Below are 19,059 nucleotides of genomic sequence, written 5' to 3' on the forward strand. Positions count from 1 at the left end.
ATTTTTTTGTGTAACATATACATGACATCCAAATTCCTATCAACAAGCGGTCAAGACAGGAATTTGTCAAGAAAAAGCTATTGACAAGTGTAGTAATAAGACCCCACAATATTTTGGAACGACTATATAAAATAATCTAATAGCATCATCTAGCACCTCAGCGCAGAAACATGTCAGGATTCTAGGTAACTATCGTTAAAAAGTCAGTTTCGTCAAAAATTGATAATCAAAACATTCCAAAGTTAATTACTTTTGCTCTCCGCTGTAATTTAATACATATTGAAGATAATTAAGACAATAAAATAAATTATAATTGAATTGATGCGAAACGATACACGTGGCGCCGCCTAGTTATGTAGGAACTAATCAAAGAAGAGTTTCAAAAGTGTGTAGTTCAACCTGTTCGCCGAAGAGATGGCGCCACTAGTGCCATATTTTAAAAATTCGATTTTACGGCTTAATTTACTATAATATGCATCAAATTACATCGGAGTGCAAGTCTAATTAACTTCGAAATGCATATTATAGTAAATTAAGCCGTAAAATAGAATTCTAAAAAAAATTAGACTGGTGGCGCCATCTCTCCGGCGAACAGGGTGAACTACACGGTTTTGAAACAGTAGTTTCCTTCGTTCCCATACACTACCGCTAGATGGCGCCACGTGTGTCATGTACGGGGTCATATTGAATAATTAATTACACGTTTTGTGGATATATTTTGTGCACTTTTATGATTGAAGAATGGTCAACAATGCATTATTTACATGGTTCGATCATAAAAGTTCATGAACAATGTTCGGGTAACGAGTAATTAATTATTTTGTGCCAGCATTCCGATACGTACATGAGCCACCGGTGTTAATTCCACAGCGCATGCAAAGTGCAATATTTCGGCACTTTAACGACGTAGTATGGTTCCTGAGGCATTTAGAAACAAATTTCTATTAGGGTTTGATGCGTTTTGATGTCTAATAAAGCCAGAAAATCAATTTTTGTCGAATTCGGCCCAAAACGGTACAGGTGGCGCCATCTAGCGGCGAGCGGCGGAACTACGAAAAAATAAAATCTCGATTTTCTCGAAAACTAGGAACTTTCTCGAAATTCTGAGATATACAAATTGTTCCTTGTTGCCTACGGAATCGAACGAATGTAATTATAGCCCGCTAGGACAATTATTAAGGAAAATAGAAAAATAGCCCATTTCATGGACTAAAAAATTGGCGTCCATCTAGCGGCGAAAGTTGGAACTACAAAAATAGAAAATCTCGATTTTCTCGAAAACTAGGGACTTTCTCGAAATTCTGAGATATACAAATTGTTCCTTGCCGCCTACGGAATCGAACGAATGTAATTATAGCCCGCGAGGACAATTATTAAGGAAAATAGAAAAATAGCACATTTCATGGACTAAAAAATTGGCGTCCATCTAGCGGCGAAAGTTGGAACTACAATATTACAAAATATGCTATTTTCTCGAAAATTAGCAAACTTTGAGTACTTCTGAGGCTCAGAAAGTGTTATGTAATTGCACTAGAAGCAAAATAATGCGATAAAAGCTTCCTAAAGGCTTTAATAAAGAAATTAAGAAAAATGTCATTTTATGGAGAAAATTTTTGTCATTTTTCTTAATTTCTTTATTAAAGCCTTTAGGAAGCTTTTATCGCATTATTTTGCTTCTAGTGCAATTACATAACACTTTCTGAGCCTCAGAAGTACTCAAAGTTTGCTAACTTTCGAGAAAATCGCATTTTTATAATTTTGTAGTTCCAACTTTCGCCGCTAGATGGACGCCAATTTTTTAGTCCATGAAATGGGCTATTTTTCTATTTTCCTTAATAATTGTCCTAGCGGGCTATAATTACATTCATTCGATTCCGTGGGCGATAAGGAACAATTTGTATATCTCAGAATTTCGAGAAAGTCCCTAGTTTTCGAGAAAATCGAGATTTTCTATTTTTGTAGTTCCAACTTTCGCCGCTAGATGGACGCCAATTTTTTAGTCCATGAAATGGGCTATTTTTCTATTTTCCTTAATAATTGTCCTAGCGGGCTATAATTACATTCATTCGATTCCGTGGGCGATAAGGAACAGTTTGTATATCTCAGAATTTCGAGAAAGTCCCTAGTTTTCGAGAAAATCGAGATTTTCTATTTTTGTAGTTCCAACTTTCGCCGCTAGATGGACGCCAATTTTTTAGTCCATGAAATGGGCTATTTTTCTATTTTCCTTAATAATTGTCCTAGCGGGCTATAATTATATTCGTTCGATTCCGTAGGCGACAAGGAACAATTTGTATATCTCAGAATTTCGAGAAAGTTCCTAGTTTTCGAGAAAATCGAGATTTTATTTTTTCGTAGTTCCGCCGCTCGCCGCTAGATGGCGCCACCTGTATCGTTTTCGACCGAATTCGACAAAAATTGATTTTCTGGCTTTATTAGACATCAAAACGCATCAAACCCTAATAGAAATTTGTTTCTAAATGCCTCAGGAACCATACTACGCCGTTAAAGTGTCGAAATTTTCATTTTTTTATTTTCCTTATATGCGTGTTGGGACCAATGAAAACAATTAAAATGTAACACATCATATATTTCAATGATATTTTAATGTAAAAATATTTACATCTAATAATATCTTACAAATACATTTAGAGAAACTTCTAGTAAAAACAATCCAAAATTATAATATTTTATAATGATGAAATATGCTAGTCGCTATTGTATTTGTTACGTTTGCAGATATCTTTTAAAGAATTGCAGATCTTACATTGTAAGCTACACTTTAAAATCCGAAAAATGTTACATCAAAAAAATATATTTTTATAGTTATCTTCGATGTAAAACATTAAAAATGATTGTAAACATTAAATACACATATTTTAAAAAATAAAATTAGTGAATTTGTACCATTTACAAAATAACGAAGTCAATTACATTGAGCTAAAATATTACATTAGAAAGTGTCAAAAATTAAGATTACAAAATTTCCAATGTAATTGATAATTATACTAACTTGGTTCTTACCGAAAATTCTTAAGAAAATGTAGTAACATATTCTTAATACAGGAAAGTACTTTGCATTGTACAAGATTAATTGTATTCAAAAATACTAAAACAAATAAGTTAACAAGTATGTTCCTAGAAATTATGTACATGTCTTGTATGTACACGTCTGATATTAAAATTTAACACACTCGTTTTCATTAATATTTCAATTGGTTAGAACACGATGCCTAAAGAAATCATAAAATTTGTTCTATAGAATACTATTACCTTATTAGATATACAATAAGCAATTGAATGTGAAATGAAATCAGTAAACGAGTTTCTACCTAAATCACATGATCAATTAAATAATTGTATAACAATTAATACGTCCTAATTTTTTAATTTTGTGCAAAAATATTTGTAATTCCTTTATCTAGGTTTCAGGTGCGTTAAAGACCATTTTGAATTATATTAAAGGCAGCACCAAGAGCCCAGCTTAACTCATGTCCGTTGATTTTCTTGTAAAGCTGTTTGACAGATATAAAAAATCAATAATCCAATTGAAAAGTTTGAGAAACAAATTTGTATCAAGACCCTTACATAAAGTTTTGTAGTAGGTTCCAATCCAAATCCATCACGCAGGAGAATATAAATAAATGTTAAATCAAGGCAAATAAAAGGTTGATCGGTATTTGGATAATCACAGGCTTCCCTTGCTTGCTTCAAAAACGCACTCACTGGAATAATTCCTCCAGCGAAGGGATCAACTAGAGCAACCTGAAATAATAATAAATTAAAATTCAATACTTTTATAGTTTTTTGCTAACATATAAATTCCATTCAAAATTGCTTACCTCCGTGGCACGGTCAAAATAATAGGAGAAAGCGTAAATTTCATGATCTTTTAAACCTATAGGTTTATTTTTAATCCTACCAACATATTTTTCAATGTTTTTCAAACATTCAGAAAAATTAACGATTGGCCTGTCCTCTTCCCCTCCCGCAAAATTTTGTGTTTTAACTAATTTATGAGTACCATTAACAGGCCCTTTAATAAGATAATTAAGTCCTCCATAGTTCCATTTAGTGGACACTATGGGATTTATGCATTCTGACCGTACTTCTATCACAGTTTTTGGATTTGCATTCTCCAAATTCATTCCATGAGTTAGTATCTCTTTTCTGGCAGCCATAAGACCCATACCCAAATAACTGTGCGTATAAACACTCATGTTATGATTGAAGATATTAACAGAATATACATGTCCGTCCAGTTTCTTTTCCTGAATATATTGTAATATGTCAATATTTATTTAACATGTTATTTTTCTGTATTTTTTCTTTTTTTTTCATTGTACCTGTTTGGCATCAGGTGAAAAAGTCACTTGTGTTGAACCTCCACCAAGATCCAATGCAGCAACCGTGCTGCCAGGACTGTGCGTATTAAATCTTTCTAATAGGAAATTGACAGTGAACCATGAGAAGATACCCTCGTCTGTTCCTTCCATTATAGAAATTGAATTTTTGGAAACCTACATACACAATGGAATAAATGCACTTGATAGATGTTTGTACAGATATTTGAATAGCAAAAAGTGTATCTTCCATCTATACCTGAAAACCACTGTCTTCAAATAGTTTCCTACACTCTTGAAGTATCTCTTGAGCTTTATGTCCTGGAAGAAGTCTCAAACCAGCAGTAGCTCTCATTGTGAGAGGTGTATGCTGCCATTCAGGTTGAGGGATAACTTCTCTGACCTTATCAAGCAATACAATAAGTGATTTAGCAGCATCTTTAGGCTTGTCTGCATAAGCACTGACTCCAGGCTTTGTTTCTGTGTACAATTCACTGTCTAAAATTAAATTACCACCCAAAATTGATTCATGAAAACTAAAGGCCAAGGCTCGACTACCAGTGGAGCCTGCATCAATTACCACTACATAAAATGGTTTTTGCAAATTGAAAGAGAATGCCAATGTATCAATTGCTTTGCTACCAAGACGTACTGGCTTCAAGTCATATCTGAAAGGATAAGAAAATGTTTATAATTGACATTAATTGTGATTTAATAAAAAAAGATTTAAACCATACGCTATCGCAATGTATCCCAGGAAGAGAATTCCCAACAAAGCCACAACCATAAAATATCTTCTACCTGGATGTCCTTTCTTAGAACGTGGTTTTGGTTTTGTTTCAAAAGTATCTTCATTTTCTGTTCTTAACTGGAAATATAATTATATGTTAGTGTTTCAATTATTTTTGATGAGTATAAAGGTTAAATGAAATGAGATATTTTGTTCCAAATTTGTAAGCAATTCCATGCTAAAATGTGGCCTGTGCCAATACTTCTGTCCAGCACTGTAAGTAAAAATGTATAATAAATTGTAGTAGGTTATAACAATCTTTGCAAATGTGTAGTTCCATAAGAATGAAAATTACATTAATTCATTTTGGAATTAAACTAATAGAAAAGGATTTAAAAATAAGAGAACTAAAATAATTAATACAGGAAATAACTGTACATAAACATAAACAAAGATATAACCTCAAATATAAAAAAATTCATATTATAACACTTACAGTACCTAATTTAATATAAAAGATACATTGTATTTTATACTTACTGGAATATATTGCATTTAAAATGCAATACAAGTGGTAATACAAGCAACAACGGCAGTTTTAGTTTTTTTTACGCAAAGTACTTGAGAGGTAAATAAAAGCATCACGCATCACGTGAACCGCGAAGCTTTTAAAACTGGTGCGTCAAAACCACTCGTAATTAAATTAAATTAACATTTTATAATCAAGACAAATTTTTAAATTAACGTACACAATAAGCGTGATATATTTTATTCAAATACATAAATAACAAGAAATCGAATACAAATTTATTATATTTAAATCCAATATTATAATAAAGATACACGAAAAAGTCGTAGAATTAAATTAATTTTTAACAAAATGTATTATATAAAATTTTAGTGTAAGCGAAAGAATTAATTGGAAACAGAATTTTATTGCATCATAGCATATTAATGAGGATTACGAAAAGATTGGTTATAAAATTTATATGAATTATACAAAGTTAAAAAGTTAAAACAAAACCGCCAAAAAGTTAATTTTCAAATCTTTAAATATTCGAATGATTTTACTTAAGAACTTACGTAACTAAGTTGCTGACTGTTAAAACACATAATTTAATTTCTTCTTTTTTAGGTTTATTACAAGATCATGAATCTTGTTCGTATAAAGAATTAAAAATAATATATTTATTTATTGAGTTACATACAATATTTAAGTTTCCTTTACAATTATTATTGGCGTGTTCTTATATAGATATTTTATGCTCCATACAAATACAGGTTATGCTAATTATTCATTTTTAATGAAATAGTAATATTCTAATGCATGTTGTACTAAAATACCCTACATAGTTTGTAACAAAAATAAAATACTGAAAACGAACCTTTCTACGTCTAACCTCCATGTCACAGAACTATGCCCGTCAAACACTAGAACGGAAAGAAAAAAAAGACGATTGAACTTAACAGCTACTATCGAACATGACGCTTCACTTAACTATGACTAGTATTCTCTGCGATGAGACTCGAAATCAGTAAGATTACTTGAATATATAATAACAAAATGGCGGCGATAATAAATCTCAAGGTTTCAAGTACGATTCACTTCAAAGAAGCAGATTATCACAAGGTGGACAAAGAAAACCGTTGTTATCTGCAGTACTTCAACGACTGATACAAGTCTGTTTAAGTTGATTAAATCAATTGGACAAACTTCATATAATGGATGCAATTCAATGGAAAAGTGTTCTATGTATACTGCCATGTATTAAGCAATTAATATCATTAACCCTGAGTTTGAATTTGTTTAATAACAATACTAAATATCTGTTTTTGTCATGGTCTTGTTATGCTTTTCTACTCTAATTATTGAAACAAATGAAATGCAATGCTTTAATCCTGTAACAGAGTAATATAAATGTTTATTCAAATAGAAAAATTAAATTGATATGTTGTAACTTAAATTTTCAATAGTAGGAAAAAGAAATGATTAGTCTGTAACTTATTTGTTATAATACTTACCAGGAGGAGACAAACTATACGGAATCTGTGATATATTAAAGTCTCCTATATAAATAAGCTATATTACAATACCTTGTTCCTTACAGACTTTTATATATCATAAATACATAGTTGTAGCCTAGTCACAATTATATACAGTATAGAAAGGGAGAATAAATATTTTAAATTTATTGTGAACATTTATTATGTTCAAAATCACTTAAGGGCATATATTAATTAAAATGAATTATATACTTGAGGCATTAAGCTTAAGGAATTAAGTATAATTGTAACTAATTAAAAATGTGATGTATGAAATTCAAATAAATTTTTAGTAAAAATTTGAAGTTTTTAAAATCAATTAGTCGTAATTATTTAATGCAAGTATTTAATTATTTTAACAGAATATGTTAAATAATAATTATGAACGCTGTTCACTTAAAACTGTGTAAATTAGATTTGAACGGTAATTAACGCGACAATCTTAATGACGCAATATTCTATAAGATAATATGCGGATATTGCTGCATCATTTCATACATATAGTCACACGTAATTCTATTTTGATACTTTTTACAAAATCATCGTAGAACTATATATCGGAAAAACGTCATTTTTATTAGAATAATTCTACTTCTATTTAAAATTTGTACACAATATACTTTACACAATTACTAACTTACTATTTTTAGTTTTAAGTTTTGTTTTTTTTGCAGTAATACTAATTTTAAACTAAGTATTTTACTTAAAATTTGTAGATTAAAGGCTTCTTTTATATTTATATATATGTACATCATTTGTAAATACATAACATGTACTGCTAATCTATTTAAGTAACAATTTTTACCTTAGTAGGTCCTAAATTGAAATGTACCATAGAATACATACTAGTAAAATATACAAAAAAGTGTTATATAAATTGAATAGACTAATTAATAACATAGTTTTATTATAGACAAAAAATCTGTTATCCATTATAATAGGACTTATATTTATTTTAGGAAGTTTAGTGAAAACAGAAGGAAAGTAGATTTTCCTTCAAATATTGTAATGATTTTTTATTAACTAATTGAAATATGGCCCACAAAGAAACTATGCAACCAAGCCTTTTTAAGGAAGCTGCTATACAGATTGGAGCAGGAGGCTTTGCAGGTTTTGTAGAAGCTTCCATAATGCATCCTATGGATCTGATTAAAACACGCTTCCAACTGCAGGTCAAAATCAGTCAACATGATACTGTGTATTATACAGGCAGTGTATCATTACATTTAAACATATTTTTATTTTGATGATTTTGTCATTGACATAACTAGATAGGGACTAGGGTATACCTGGCCCTCGTAACATAGTTATGCCAATGATTTCAGTATTTGATTTTTATTGTTCGTATAATTTTTTGATCTTACATTATATATAGGAATTGGGGATTGTATGAAAAAAATGTATAAAAATGAGGGACTTGCAGCTTTTTGGAAAGGTATATTACCACCAGTTATCATGGAAACCCCCAAAAGAGCTGTAAAAGTATGTAATCTAAAATTTTTGTATGAAAACATAAATGAAGAAATTTTTATTTTTTTTTTTAGTTTTTTTCCTATGAACAATATAAGAAGGTTTTAAGCAATAAGACATCAAAACAAATGGTATGTATATTACTTATAATTTTTTTAACTGAATTCTTCTAAATCAAACAAATTTTAATTATTCGATTGCCCTTATTTAGGTGCATTATTATGCAGGCCTTTTAACTGGTATAACTGAGGGTATTTTGGTTAATCCATTTGAAGTAGTTAAAGTACAAATGCAGTCTAATCGTAAACGTATCAGTGACATGCCATCTACTTTTGCTGTGACTCGACAAATTATTTCTCAACATGGCTTAGGGTTGAATGGGCTTAATAAAGGATTATCTGCCACAATAATGAGAAATGGTGTTTTTAATGCATTTTACTTTGGAATATACAATTCCATTGTTCCTAAATTACAGAAACAAACAGATTCTATTTCAGACTTCTTTATTAAGGTGAGTGTGTTGCCTCTATGTTATACAGAATCATCTATCTAATCATTGATTTAATCAACAAATATCTTTTAGTTCTTTGCTGGTTTCGCGTCAGGTACATTAGCATCTTGCATGAATATACCTTTTGATGTTGCAAAAAGTCGTATTCAAGGTCCTCAAGGTGATATAGTATACAAGGGTACCTTACAAACTATTTACATAGTTTATCATAGAGAAGGGTAAGAAACAACATTTATACATTTTATAATTTTCATGACTATAATTAATACTTTTGTATTAAATAATCAAATTAGTAATATTAAAAATTTTTAATTATTTTTATTTCAGATTTAAAGCTTTATATAAAGGGTTATTACCGAAAGTTTTACGATTAGGACCAGGTGGTGCCATTATGCTTATAGTATATGAAAAAATGAAAGTATATCTTACTATGCACTTTGGCGATTAGTTCGAATTTTAGCCTACCATATAGACTAAATGATGCATTTTTTATTAACTTTATCAGAAAAGTTATACAGGAATAATGTTCCTGACATTTGAGATTCAATTTTAAATTAGCACTATACACCAGTTGTATTTGCAACATTTAATAGTATGTTTAATTAGTCTTTTTTACTTTTAAACAAGTTTATATGATAAATAAGTAATTATAAGAAGTGCATATAATAATCATTTTTACATAATTTGGAAAACTTGTATAAAAATAGAATCTATTAAAGTTACCTTTTCCTTGTGAAAATAATTTTATGAACTAAAATTATAATAATTTTTATTCATTATTATTAGCAATAATGTGACCAATTATAAAGATAATTAGATTTAATCATCTAACACAGAATCCAACCACTTTTCTAAATCCATAGGCTTAGTGGAGGTACTAGGTTTAGTTGCAAGTTTGGTATCTGCAAGAAAATATTCCCTAAACAAATGTTCAAGTAAAGATTATATTACAAATTCTATCTATTTATACCAGCATTGTAAGATCCAGGCAAAGATTTTAAAATAGTTGAAGGTTCATCCACAGGTTCTTCTAACGACAGTAAAAAATCTAACTCTTCAGTTGTGTCTTCTACAGAACCCTGACCAGTTTCATTTTTTGAATCACTTGTAACATGTGTTTCTAAATTGCTTAAAATTTTATTATACTTCTCTTTACCCTGTTCTGCGATATTATAAATATTTGTTAACTGATCATTCTAAAATAATTAATATTATAATATAAACTTAAACAGATATGATAGATCAGTTTAAAAATATTCTTAAACTTACAGTAAAATACTTTGTGTCGATATCAACATTTTCATTGAATGGTATTGATTCTATTGCTGCAGATAACATGTTTAAATCAAGTGTAAAATATTCTGAGTATTTAGAAACATCAACATCCCACTTTTTTTCTGATTCAAAAACGAAATGATCATCTTCAGAAACAGGAGCATTTACCAAGAAATTAAAATCTTTTGTAACATTTTCTACAATATCTATAATATCTTCAAGATATTGATCATCCTTTTTACTTTCTTTTTTCTCCTTTTCTTTTACCTTTTTGCCTCTAAGTCAATATTATTATTATGCATGTAATAAACATAAATTTGCATAAATTTGATACAAAGGACTATTGCAAATACAAACAAAAAACTTGAACATAATACAAATAACCTTACCAACCTTCCTTGATTTCTTTTAGGGGGCATGTCTATTTTTTCTCTTTATTTAGTAATATTCTTTTTTACTTCAAGAAATGATTGTTTATAACCTGCACCAAGAGTAAGAATTGAACAGAAAATCCATTTAAATTAATGGTTACTTTAAGTAACCTGTTTACTTGTACCGAAAATGTCTGGAGACTTATATATTTATACTGTAGTACTTAAGTACTTACATGTATATTAATTCATTAATAAATAAATACTGCTGATTCAATATGACATTAGCGCATAGAACGTACACGATAGATCATTATGCCATTTCTGTTCATATTGCACGATCGGAAGTACAAACATAATCAAAAACCTTACTCTTTATATCTACTGGATATTCTATGTTCCAAAAAAATAATTTTATAAACAACATTAGCATAGTAATTATTTTCATTTATAATTAAATAATAAAACAACTAATTAAAAGGGTTAACAGTACTCTAGAAGCTATATTCTTAGATAATTTTGAAGAGTTATATTTACGCGCGCTTATTCCGAAAATACTACTAAATGTAAATTTCCAAAATTAGAATGAGGCTTTCGAAATACTTCCACATTTCTAAATTTATTATGATACAATAAATAATTGTGTTCTCATTTCATTTTTATAAATTAAGTTTCTTCTTTAGGGGATGCAATACTGGAACTAATAATACTTAATACACAGGATGGTACCCTTAGTTCCAAATCCTCCAGAGACATTTGTGACACTGTCTCTTCAATGCTTTCTTCCTTGTCTTTTTTATCGCAGCTACAAGGATCTAAAGGTTCAATAAGTCCTAAGCAACCTGTTTTGTATTGACAATCAATGTTTTCAACCTATAAAATAAAATTAGATCATTCTTGCAATCCATAATTTTTTCCTCATTTTCCTTACTGCTAATATGACTTTTTATTAATTAAATTCGTCCATTAAATACGTACCTCCGATGGAGAGTATTCTATTATATCAATAAGATTTTCAGTTTGTAATATTTCATTAAGAGAATGTAACAATTTTTCACCTATACAGTCAATGAGTTGTTCTTTATTAATAGCATCTTGTGTAATCTGCAAAGGTACCATTTTACAAGTAAAGATATGAATCAAAATTAAGATTAGCAATTGATTATAATTAACATGTAAGTCAATTCATTTATATTTACTTGTGAAGCTTCATCAAAAAGACTTTTAACACGGTTTATAATACCCTTCAATGCTTTCAATTGTTTTTCCTTTTCCTGAACTTCTTCTAACAACTTTTGCTTATCATTCAGAGCTATTAAAATCTCTTTTTTGAGAGCTGGAATTTGTTTATCTTCTTTCTCTTTAGCTCTTTCAACAATACTATCCAAAATCTTTTGTAATTCAGAATATCTTTTATTGTACTTCTCTGCTTGTGCATAATACAGCAACAATTCTTCAAAATCCTACAACATTTTCCTACATTTACTAACTCCAGCTATGCATGTAGAAAGACAGAATCTTGTCAATATATCTTATAATAAACCTAAAGACCGAACTTACTTAAGGCATAGCTAAAGCATGTACTATCATTCATCTTCTTTATTAATAAAAAAAAGTTTTCTAAGAAACTGAAATAATTGTAAGCATAAATATTAGTCTCACATTGGCCATTTTGTGAATAATGTCTCTCTGCTTCAACACTGTTTTCAATGTCATTTTTGACTCAGTTTCAAATAGTTGACTCTTCAGTCTTAATGTTTCTTCAGCTTTCTTGCATTCAATGTTAACGCTTTCAAGTTCATTGTTGATCTCCAACATGTTATCAAGTTCTCTGTTTAATGCCACATTTTCCTGAACCACACGATGCATGATTTCTGCCATTTGTAGAGTTGTTGATTTGCGAAGTTCTTCAGATAGAACATGTAAACGTTCAGTCATTTCCTTCTGCATCCTATTATGCATATGATTTCCAGTGAGGGGAATGAACTACTACTACTGCTAATAGTATAATTAGAAGGCTAAGGATTGTGATATATCTGAAGTTTTAACAAGGTACAACATACAATGCTTTCCCAATGACAGCATTTTTCTCAGCTTCATAAAGTGTTTCTCTGTGACGCTTATCTTGCTCAGCCATTTCTAATTCCTGCTTTTCATATTTCTGCATCAAATCAAGACGTGCTAGTCTCCAATCTTCTAGCGCATTTAATTTACCGGCTAACGATAATACAAGATTGATGAATTCACGAGAAAATAAGAAATTTTCGAATGTTGATTTAGAAGATATAACACACCAGTCAATTTAACTTCGGCGCTCAAATTGCTCTCCATAAGGCGATATTCCATTTCCATTGCATCCTCCTTTTTCTTGTAAGCTTCCAATTCCTCCTTTCGTAATTCTTCCAAGATTGAGAGCCGTTCATTGTGCTCTTTCGTTTCTAGTCCCTTCTCTTCCAAGTTTCTCTTTAGATACGCTATCACATCCGCGCGATCCTCTTCCAATTGTCGGAGTTTCTCCTTCGCAATTTCTGCTTGCTCTTCTAATTCTTCGTTTCGACTTCTCAATCTAACAGAAGAAAAATGAATTTATAAGAATTAGGTATTACTTGTTTTTAAACTCTTCTTCGGATCTCCCTGGAATCCCATTTCTTCAGATTCGAATTATATCGTCGATCACTACTAATCGATATATTGCGACTCGCAATATTTATTTCATTTTTGTACGCACATGCACACATACGCATGTAGTACTCACCGTGCCAACTGTCTGTTGTTTTCTAATATTTCCTGTTCGTATGACAAGGTCTCCCTTTCGTTTAAACACCTCTTTTTTACTTTCTTCGCTCTTTTACCTTTACCCTTTTTTTTTCTTGCTCGTTGCATTTTTATCAACTAAAATTACGAATCGTTGCACGAATAATTTGAATTCTTCAACGTTACATCAAAAACGGCTGGGGATCTCTCTTGTTAAATCGATAAGTTGCTAGTTTCACGGTAACAGAAGTAACCAATTTACTTGACCAGTGATATCCAGTTTATTTGAAATTGATTTTCTGAAGAATTCAATAATAATTTTATTACTTAAGTACTTTGTGTACAATGAATATGAAGTAATTCTGATTGTCATACATTCTGAGAATACAATTATGTAATGCATTAATTATTATTATCTAAAGAAATAAACAATACACCATACAAAATTTTAAGTTGCAAGATTATAACTTTCTTACGACATAGCATAAAAATTTAAAAGCTCTTCAGTAACGTAATGCAAAAATTCAAAAAATTGTTTCACGCTACCTAGCGGCGTTTTATAAAATCAATGTTTTATTACATCGCACGTTGACCGTTTAAAATTTTGTTATTGTTACAAAATGGCCTGCAGTCAAAGTTACATGCCAAACTATTTTGCTATAAATGATATTTTGTGTACTGAAGAACGATTAACATGCACGATTGAAGTTGAGTTACCTGGATTAGGTAATATTTTATTTCAAAATGATGTGAAATATGCATTATTTTATTTTGTAGTTACTACTAATATTTACGAATTGTATAAATATCAGTTTACTTAAGATATGTGCAATCTGCGTTTTTAAGGTTGTTTGGATTCCTCATCCCAATCTGAAAATTTAAAAGTAGCATCAAAAGTGGAGTTTCCATTATGGTTAGCAGTGTCATTGAAAAATTTAAGAAATCCTGTAGTTAGCGTTGATATACCAAAAATATACAAGGAAGGATATAGGTTTGATTTTTTATATTTTTTTAATCTTATTAATTAAATCATTGTTCACACCTTGGCCTTTCTGGTACATAAATATTCATATTTTTTCACAATAATTTTTCACGTAGTAAATTCATTTATGTTTAATTATATTTTGTTAGAGAAATCTTAAAAGCGGATGCTGATGCTGTTGTTTTAAGCAAGTGGAACCCATTCTTTTATGAATTAGGAATGCATGTACGGAAATTAAATGACAGAGATTCTGAACAAATCACGGATAGTTTATTACAGGTAAAAAATTGATGAACTTATTAGACTATGTGAAAGAGTGGGTTTTTTAATCTTGAACTCATTTATTTAAGAATGTTAGAAATTTTGTTATATTTTTTTCAGACATTTAAAGCTCGTTTTCGTTTAGTTATGGATTGGGCCCAAAATCCAATATCTGACCCTACATTAGGGAATCAACTTCCTAGACTCGAAAGAGAACTATTTTTCAGTGGTAGGAAAGCTAAGGTTAGGCTTTTAGAGTGGCTAAAAATGGGTACTAATAGTATACTTCCTTCAGAAGTTACTGCAAATTTGAAAAAAAGGAAACGTGCAAATTATGAATTCCAGTAGTATTCTTATTTTACAAAATATAAGACTTAAAGAGGAATGTTTTACATTTTGATCAAGTAATTTATAACATAGATTTCTAATTTAATGATAGTTTAAATAATTTATAATATATGTGAATTGATAGTGAAATATAGAAAGTGTTATTTTTTAATTAAGGAGACTAATTAGATGTTTACTGCCTTTATTATATGTATAATACAAATTTTCTTATAACTAAATAACAATCAATTAAGGAAAAAAAATTATTTACAATTCAAATAATGTTTATATGTTGTGAATGATTTGTCACAAAAGCTTACCTATGAATTGACTTATTAATGAACTGTTTATCTTGGTAACTTTTAGCTCACAACCCATATAAAAATAATCATTTTTCAAATATTAAATCTTATACACAATAAACATAGAACAAATAAAGGAATTAGTTACATAAGTTTGAATAAAAATTTTTCAATTTCATTACAATTTATGATTGGTTTACTATGATCCTTACATCTATGTTAAAATATTCTATAATGAAGTTGAAATAATCTAACAATAAATGTTGCAAAAATCATGAGACTCGTGATGACAATTTTTGGAGTTAAAATTCTGCATAAAGAACTACTAAAAATTTTAAGACCTGCGATAACAATGATATAAATATGATAATTGTATGAAGAAAATTGATAATTTCATCATTAAAATGTTGTTTTATATATTGGTTGCATTGTAAATTATTTTAAGCATAACTCAAGATGAAAATGTATTATATTCAGAAAAATTATATTATAGTACAAAATAAATATCAAAAGAAAAAATTGTGCAGAAACTTGTTATAGGTTCTCCTATTATTTAACTAGTTTCTTTGTTTGTTAATATATTTAACTAGTTTCTTTAGTAATATTATCACTTTCACTAATTCATTTACATTCTGCATGCATGCACACATGCATACTAGATCAAAAATTATTTATATATTTATATACTAAATTCCACATTACTTATTAACAATATATAAATTTTTATCTTAAAATCTTATCCTACTTCTTGCTATCCATTCATAGATTTAATATTTAACAGAAGTTGCTATAAACATTTGGAACTAGCAATTTGTTTAATTGAATTACATCTTATATTGAAACTTTGTAAAAAATATTTTAATAATGCAAGTGCATATAAAATATTAGTATGAATATTTCTTTATTTATTTCTGTTCTAATGCAGTATTTCAGATAGAAAAAATAAACAAATTGTACTCCAAATGTATAAAAAATTAACAAAAGTATGTATACTCCTTTCCTTAAAAAAAAATTGCATTGCAATGGCGTGTGCTCCTCTCTTTGTAGAGAGAGGCGTTAATTATTTTCTAACGATTTTTGATTTTTTACATGGAATGTCATCCGGTGCATATATAGCACAAAACTGTTGTAGTGAATAACATGAAACTTTGCAAAAATTTTTTGTGTATTTTTTTAAGTGGATGATTTGGTGATATCCTCTATGATATTATGCATTTTCTTTTCAGTTCATACTAAAAAAATATTCCAAAATGTTCTGTACTTTTTAAAAAATAAATTTTGGAGCCTCATTTTAACTTTCTTTCATTTCAATAAACATTCGTATGTATATATTTGCTACTATATGTGCAAGCAAAAATTTGTAGACGACTAGTATTTTAAAATCAGCAAATATACACGGTAACTTTCATGTACTACTTTTTAGACAAGAATATAAGTATTTCTGCAAATGAGTAAGCATAGTTGAAAACAGTAAAGAATAATGCAATGTTGTGTTAACTATTGTTGCAAACTAAATGTAAATATTTTTTTGTACTGTTCGAGGATAGTAAATAAACTGCTTGTAAAAAATCAATGTTCATTAAATATAACTTATGCTTAAAAATACTATATACAGCATTTAATTAAAAACTTGTTTATTCAGATGAATATTTGCTGAAATGATTGGAAAGTGCTTGATATTGCACATCGGCTATTTGGAATATTTAAAGTATCTTTAATTTATAAAGGCAGCTAAAAAAATATTTCATTATTATAATTATTACTTGTTTTGTATGTATAATGCATACAATGCATATACAGTATAGTAGGGATAACAAAATATTTATTGCATTAACAAAAATATTCTCTGTAGAAATATATATTATAAATAATTAATAAACCCTTTGTATAAATAACACTTTACTTATATCTTAGAAACGTAACAATTAAACTTACTTAATATTATTATTATATTCAGAGGTCGGTCGTTTATATTTTATTGCGATCGTATAAAACTAAATCGAATTAAAATGTATTCTTGACAAAGATGAATATTAAAATAGGAAACGTTGTATGTTTATTAAATATGTTACGATAGAAAATATAATTCATATGAAAGCGATGAGTTTAAAAAATCGTCAAAAGATTGCTCCTTTGATTTTTATAAAATTTCTTATCAATGATTTCATGTTTGCGTGAAAGTATTATTGCTGAATATATGTTACACAGAAAAGTAGAACATTAACATAGTTAAGTTGACTTTTTAGTGACAATGTCACTTAATCGACCGATTTTGATTGAACCTTATGATTAAGGTAATTAAGAATTAATTGAGCAATTGATTGAGCATGATTTTTAACCAGAAATTCGAAATTTCATATTGCGTTTTATAATTTTAACATATCAAATTCAAACATATATTTTGAATATGCAAGAAATGTTTGGAAGCTACTTTTTAAGAAATCTTAAAAAATAACCGAAATATGCTTGTAAAAATTTACAAATAAAAAAGGAGTTTAATTTATAAATATTTTAATGAAAGTTATTATTTAAAAACTGCTTAGAATATCGTGAGAGATCGCTAAAGTCAGTTTCTTGTCACAAATGTCTAAATGTATTAAAAGAACTCATTCTTACTTTGGGATCTTATAAGATCTTGTATGATTATTTTGCATCTGTCGTTGCATAAAGCATTTTAACCAACCGCGAATTCTTCGATTTGGCTCTTAAGAATCTCGACATTTTGAAATGATTCAATCTTCGCTACTTCTGACATTCAGAGTCTTTTCATTTTTTCAAAACGTATTTTAACATATCGTTAAAATTCGGATTCTTAATTCAACAATTACAAATCGTTATCTAAAGATCCTGATTCTCTCGTGGCACATAAGTGAAAGTCTTGTACATTTCTTAACAGTAATCTTCGTGTAATCGAAAGCCTTGTGCAATCTTTAACACCATAAGTTTTACAATTAGAAAATTTAAGAGGATTGTGACCCTGGAATCTACAATGCTGCTGCATAGGTTAGGTTAAGCTACTTCCTAGCTCTTTTACATTTTGAAGGTTCCTTAAAAATCTCCCAGTTTTGTATCAAATTATAAGTTTAACTGATCAGCGTTGCAGAATCTTTCCACTGTTTCCCACTCGTCCAAATATCCTTAAAAGGTGGATTCACTTTCGAGACTGGGTTCTTGCTTGAACATTCTAAATCCAGTTACACTAGTCACATCTTCTTGGCCCTGTATAGGCGTAAGATCCCTCAGAATCATAACAGGACTTCCGCCAGTCAGCATGTGATCTTGAGGACTCAACGGCGGTGCATTGGCCGGCGTTAAAGGACTGCTAGGACTTTCGTTGCTGCTCACGTAACTTTCCGGTGCGTTTGAGATCGGTATAGGTGTCGTAGCACCATTTATTTCTGCCGTCGCACCACCCAGCAGCATCTCCTGCAGCAAATTATCAATATGCGCAACTCCGAACAGCCTCACAAACTGTATCTGTTCGATCATTTGCCAGGAGATCGATTGCAGAGCTGGTAAAGTCAAAAGTATCTCGCCGAATCGACCACGACTATCGTACTGTCGATCGCTGATATAATCTTCCAAATTAATCTGGATCTGGTAGCGCAGTTGCTTGATTCGCTGTGGTTCGCTTAAGCCCTTCGCATCTGTTAACAGAGGATACTGTTTTAACGAAACGAATGTAGGGTT

The 19,059-nt window shown here is 29.6% G+C and overlaps 6 protein-coding genes across 16 annotated transcripts in view; 2 read left to right on the top strand and 4 right to left on the bottom strand.

The window, feature by feature from the left end:
• Window positions 1–2,587: 2,587 nt before the first annotated feature.
• LOC100880805 (ectonucleoside triphosphate diphosphohydrolase 5) lies at window positions 2,588–6,595 on the bottom strand. 4 transcript variants are annotated; one of them, XM_003707484.3, is made up of 7 exons: window positions 6,459–6,595; window positions 5,081–5,211; window positions 4,603–5,011; window positions 4,347–4,520; window positions 3,843–4,271; window positions 3,589–3,765; window positions 2,588–3,515 (listed from the first exon to the last, which is right to left on the bottom strand). In XM_003707484.3, the coding sequence occupies exons 1-7, from the start codon at window positions 6,477–6,479 to the stop codon at window positions 3,438–3,440; spliced, it is 1,419 nt and encodes a 472-aa protein (XP_003707532.1). In that variant the 5' UTR covers window positions 6,480–6,595; the 3' UTR covers window positions 2,588–3,437. The 4 variants fall into 4 exon arrangements, with proteins under 4 accessions (XP_003707532.1, XP_012150461.1, XP_012150465.1 ...); XM_012295071.2 differs by lacking the exon at window positions 6,459–6,595 and adding an exon at window positions 6,157–6,201; XM_012295075.2 differs by lacking the exon at window positions 6,459–6,595 and adding an exon at window positions 5,614–5,845.
• On the top strand, window positions 6,473–9,819 carry LOC100879469 (mitochondrial 2-oxodicarboxylate carrier). Of its 5 annotated transcripts, none has more exons than XM_076541356.1 (7): window positions 6,473–6,608; window positions 8,076–8,325; window positions 8,492–8,598; window positions 8,661–8,717; window positions 8,798–9,097; window positions 9,170–9,315; window positions 9,425–9,819. In XM_076541356.1, the coding sequence occupies exons 2-7, from the start codon at window positions 8,151–8,153 to the stop codon at window positions 9,543–9,545; spliced, it is 906 nt and encodes a 301-aa protein (XP_076397471.1). In that variant the 5' UTR covers window positions 6,473–6,608; window positions 8,076–8,150; the 3' UTR covers window positions 9,546–9,819. The 5 variants fall into 5 exon arrangements, with proteins under 5 accessions (XP_076397471.1, XP_012150459.1, XP_003707520.1 ...); XM_012295069.2 differs by lacking the exon at window positions 6,473–6,608 and adding an exon at window positions 6,614–6,753; XM_003707472.3 differs by lacking the exon at window positions 6,473–6,608 and adding an exon at window positions 6,688–6,826.
• A 30-nt stretch (window positions 9,820–9,849) lies between these two features.
• LOC100879578 (Apoptosis and caspase activation inhibitor) lies at window positions 9,850–11,032 on the bottom strand. Its single transcript, XM_012295066.2, has 5 exons — window positions 10,980–11,032; window positions 10,766–10,853; window positions 10,367–10,649; window positions 10,068–10,293; window positions 9,850–9,999 (listed from the first exon to the last, which is right to left on the bottom strand). The coding sequence occupies exons 2-5, from the start codon at window positions 10,789–10,791 to the stop codon at window positions 9,917–9,919; spliced, it is 618 nt and encodes a 205-aa protein (XP_012150456.1). The 5' UTR covers window positions 10,792–10,853; window positions 10,980–11,032; the 3' UTR covers window positions 9,850–9,916.
• Window positions 11,033–11,343: 311 nt separating this feature from the next.
• Window positions 11,344–13,989, bottom strand: LOC100879691 (cilia- and flagella-associated protein 157). The gene is made up of 8 exons (XM_012295065.2): window positions 13,873–13,989; window positions 13,499–13,796; window positions 13,038–13,309; window positions 12,807–12,960; window positions 12,406–12,694; window positions 11,943–12,206; window positions 11,722–11,847; window positions 11,344–11,616 (listed from the first exon to the last, which is right to left on the bottom strand). The coding sequence occupies exons 2-8, from the start codon at window positions 13,624–13,626 to the stop codon at window positions 11,410–11,412; spliced, it is 1,440 nt and encodes a 479-aa protein (XP_012150455.2). The 5' UTR covers window positions 13,627–13,796; window positions 13,873–13,989; the 3' UTR covers window positions 11,344–11,409.
• Psf3 (DNA replication complex GINS protein PSF3) lies at window positions 13,990–15,239 on the top strand. Its single transcript, XM_003707475.3, has 4 exons — window positions 13,990–14,223; window positions 14,344–14,488; window positions 14,629–14,758; window positions 14,861–15,239. Exons 1-4 carry the CDS (start codon window positions 14,118–14,120, stop codon window positions 15,086–15,088), a joined length of 609 nt encoding a protein of 202 aa, XP_003707523.2. The 5' UTR covers window positions 13,990–14,117; the 3' UTR covers window positions 15,089–15,239.
• Window positions 15,240–15,252: 13 nt separating this feature from the next.
• The window catches only part of Hnf4 (Hepatocyte nuclear factor 4), a 37,256-nt gene continuing 33,449 nt past the window's right edge, over window positions 15,253–19,059 (bottom strand). For all 4 annotated transcript variants that reach the window (XM_012295059.2, XM_012295060.2, XM_012295061.2 and 1 more), the window contains one exon: window positions 15,253–19,016. In XM_012295059.2, the coding sequence (XP_012150449.1) occupies window positions 18,508–19,016 (509 nt within the window). In that variant the 3' untranslated portion in view covers window positions 15,253–18,507. The remainder of the gene's footprint in view (window positions 19,017–19,059) is intronic.

Source organism: Megachile rotundata, chromosome 16, assembly GCF_050947335.1.
Source record: "Megachile rotundata isolate GNS110a chromosome 16, iyMegRotu1, whole genome shotgun sequence".
Classification (NCBI taxonomy): Eukaryota; Metazoa; Arthropoda; class Insecta; order Hymenoptera; family Megachilidae; genus Megachile; species Megachile rotundata.

Coding starts and splice junctions, on each gene's coding strand:
- LOC100880805 (XM_012295071.2), bottom strand. CDS start 6,186: ATGTGTTTTAACAGTCAGCAACTTAGTTAC. Junction 5,012..5,080: donor CTGGGATACATTGCGATAGC/GTATGGTTTAAA, acceptor TTATCCTTTCAG/ATATGACTTGAAGCCAGTAC. Junction 4,521..4,602: donor TTGAAGACAGTGGTTTTCAG/GTATAGATGGAA, acceptor TTGTGTATGTAG/GTTTCCAAAAATTCAATTTC.
- LOC100879469 (XM_076541356.1), top strand. CDS start 8,151: ATGGCCCACAAAGAAACTATGCAACCAAGCCTTTTTAAGGAAGCTGCT. Junction 8,599..8,660: donor CCCCCAAAAGAGCTGTAAAA/GTATGTAATCTA, acceptor TTTTTTTTTTAG/TTTTTTTCCTATGAACAATA. Junction 9,316..9,424: donor ATAGTTTATCATAGAGAAGG/GTAAGAAACAAC, acceptor TTTTTATTTCAG/ATTTAAAGCTTTATATAAAG.
- LOC100879578 (XM_012295066.2), bottom strand. CDS start 10,791: ATGCCCCCTAAAAGAAATCAAGGAAG. Junction 10,650..10,765: donor CCTAAAAGAAATCAAGGAAG/GTTGGTAAGGTT, acceptor ATATTGACTTAG/AGGCAAAAAGGTAAAAGAAA. Junction 10,294..10,366: donor TCGACACAAAGTATTTTACT/GTAAGTTTAAGA, acceptor TAATTATTTTAG/AATGATCAGTTAACAAATAT.
- LOC100879691 (XM_012295065.2), bottom strand. CDS start 13,626: ATGCAACGAGCAAGAAAAAAAAAGGGTAAAGGTAAAAGAGCGAAGAAA. Junction 12,207..12,405: donor TTATTCACAAAATGGCCAAT/GTGAGACTAATA, acceptor AAAATGTTGTAG/GATTTTGAAGAATTGTTGCT. Junction 11,848..11,942: donor TTTTTGATGAAGCTTCACAA/GTAAATATAAAT, acceptor GTACCTTTGCAG/ATTACACAAGATGCTATTAA.
- Psf3 (XM_003707475.3), top strand. CDS start 14,118: ATGGCCTGCAGTCAAAGTTACATGCCAAACTATTTTGCTATAAATGAT. Junction 14,224..14,343: donor AGTTGAGTTACCTGGATTAG/GTAATATTTTAT, acceptor TGCGTTTTTAAG/GTTGTTTGGATTCCTCATCC. Junction 14,759..14,860: donor TCACGGATAGTTTATTACAG/GTAAAAAATTGA, acceptor TATTTTTTTCAG/ACATTTAAAGCTCGTTTTCG.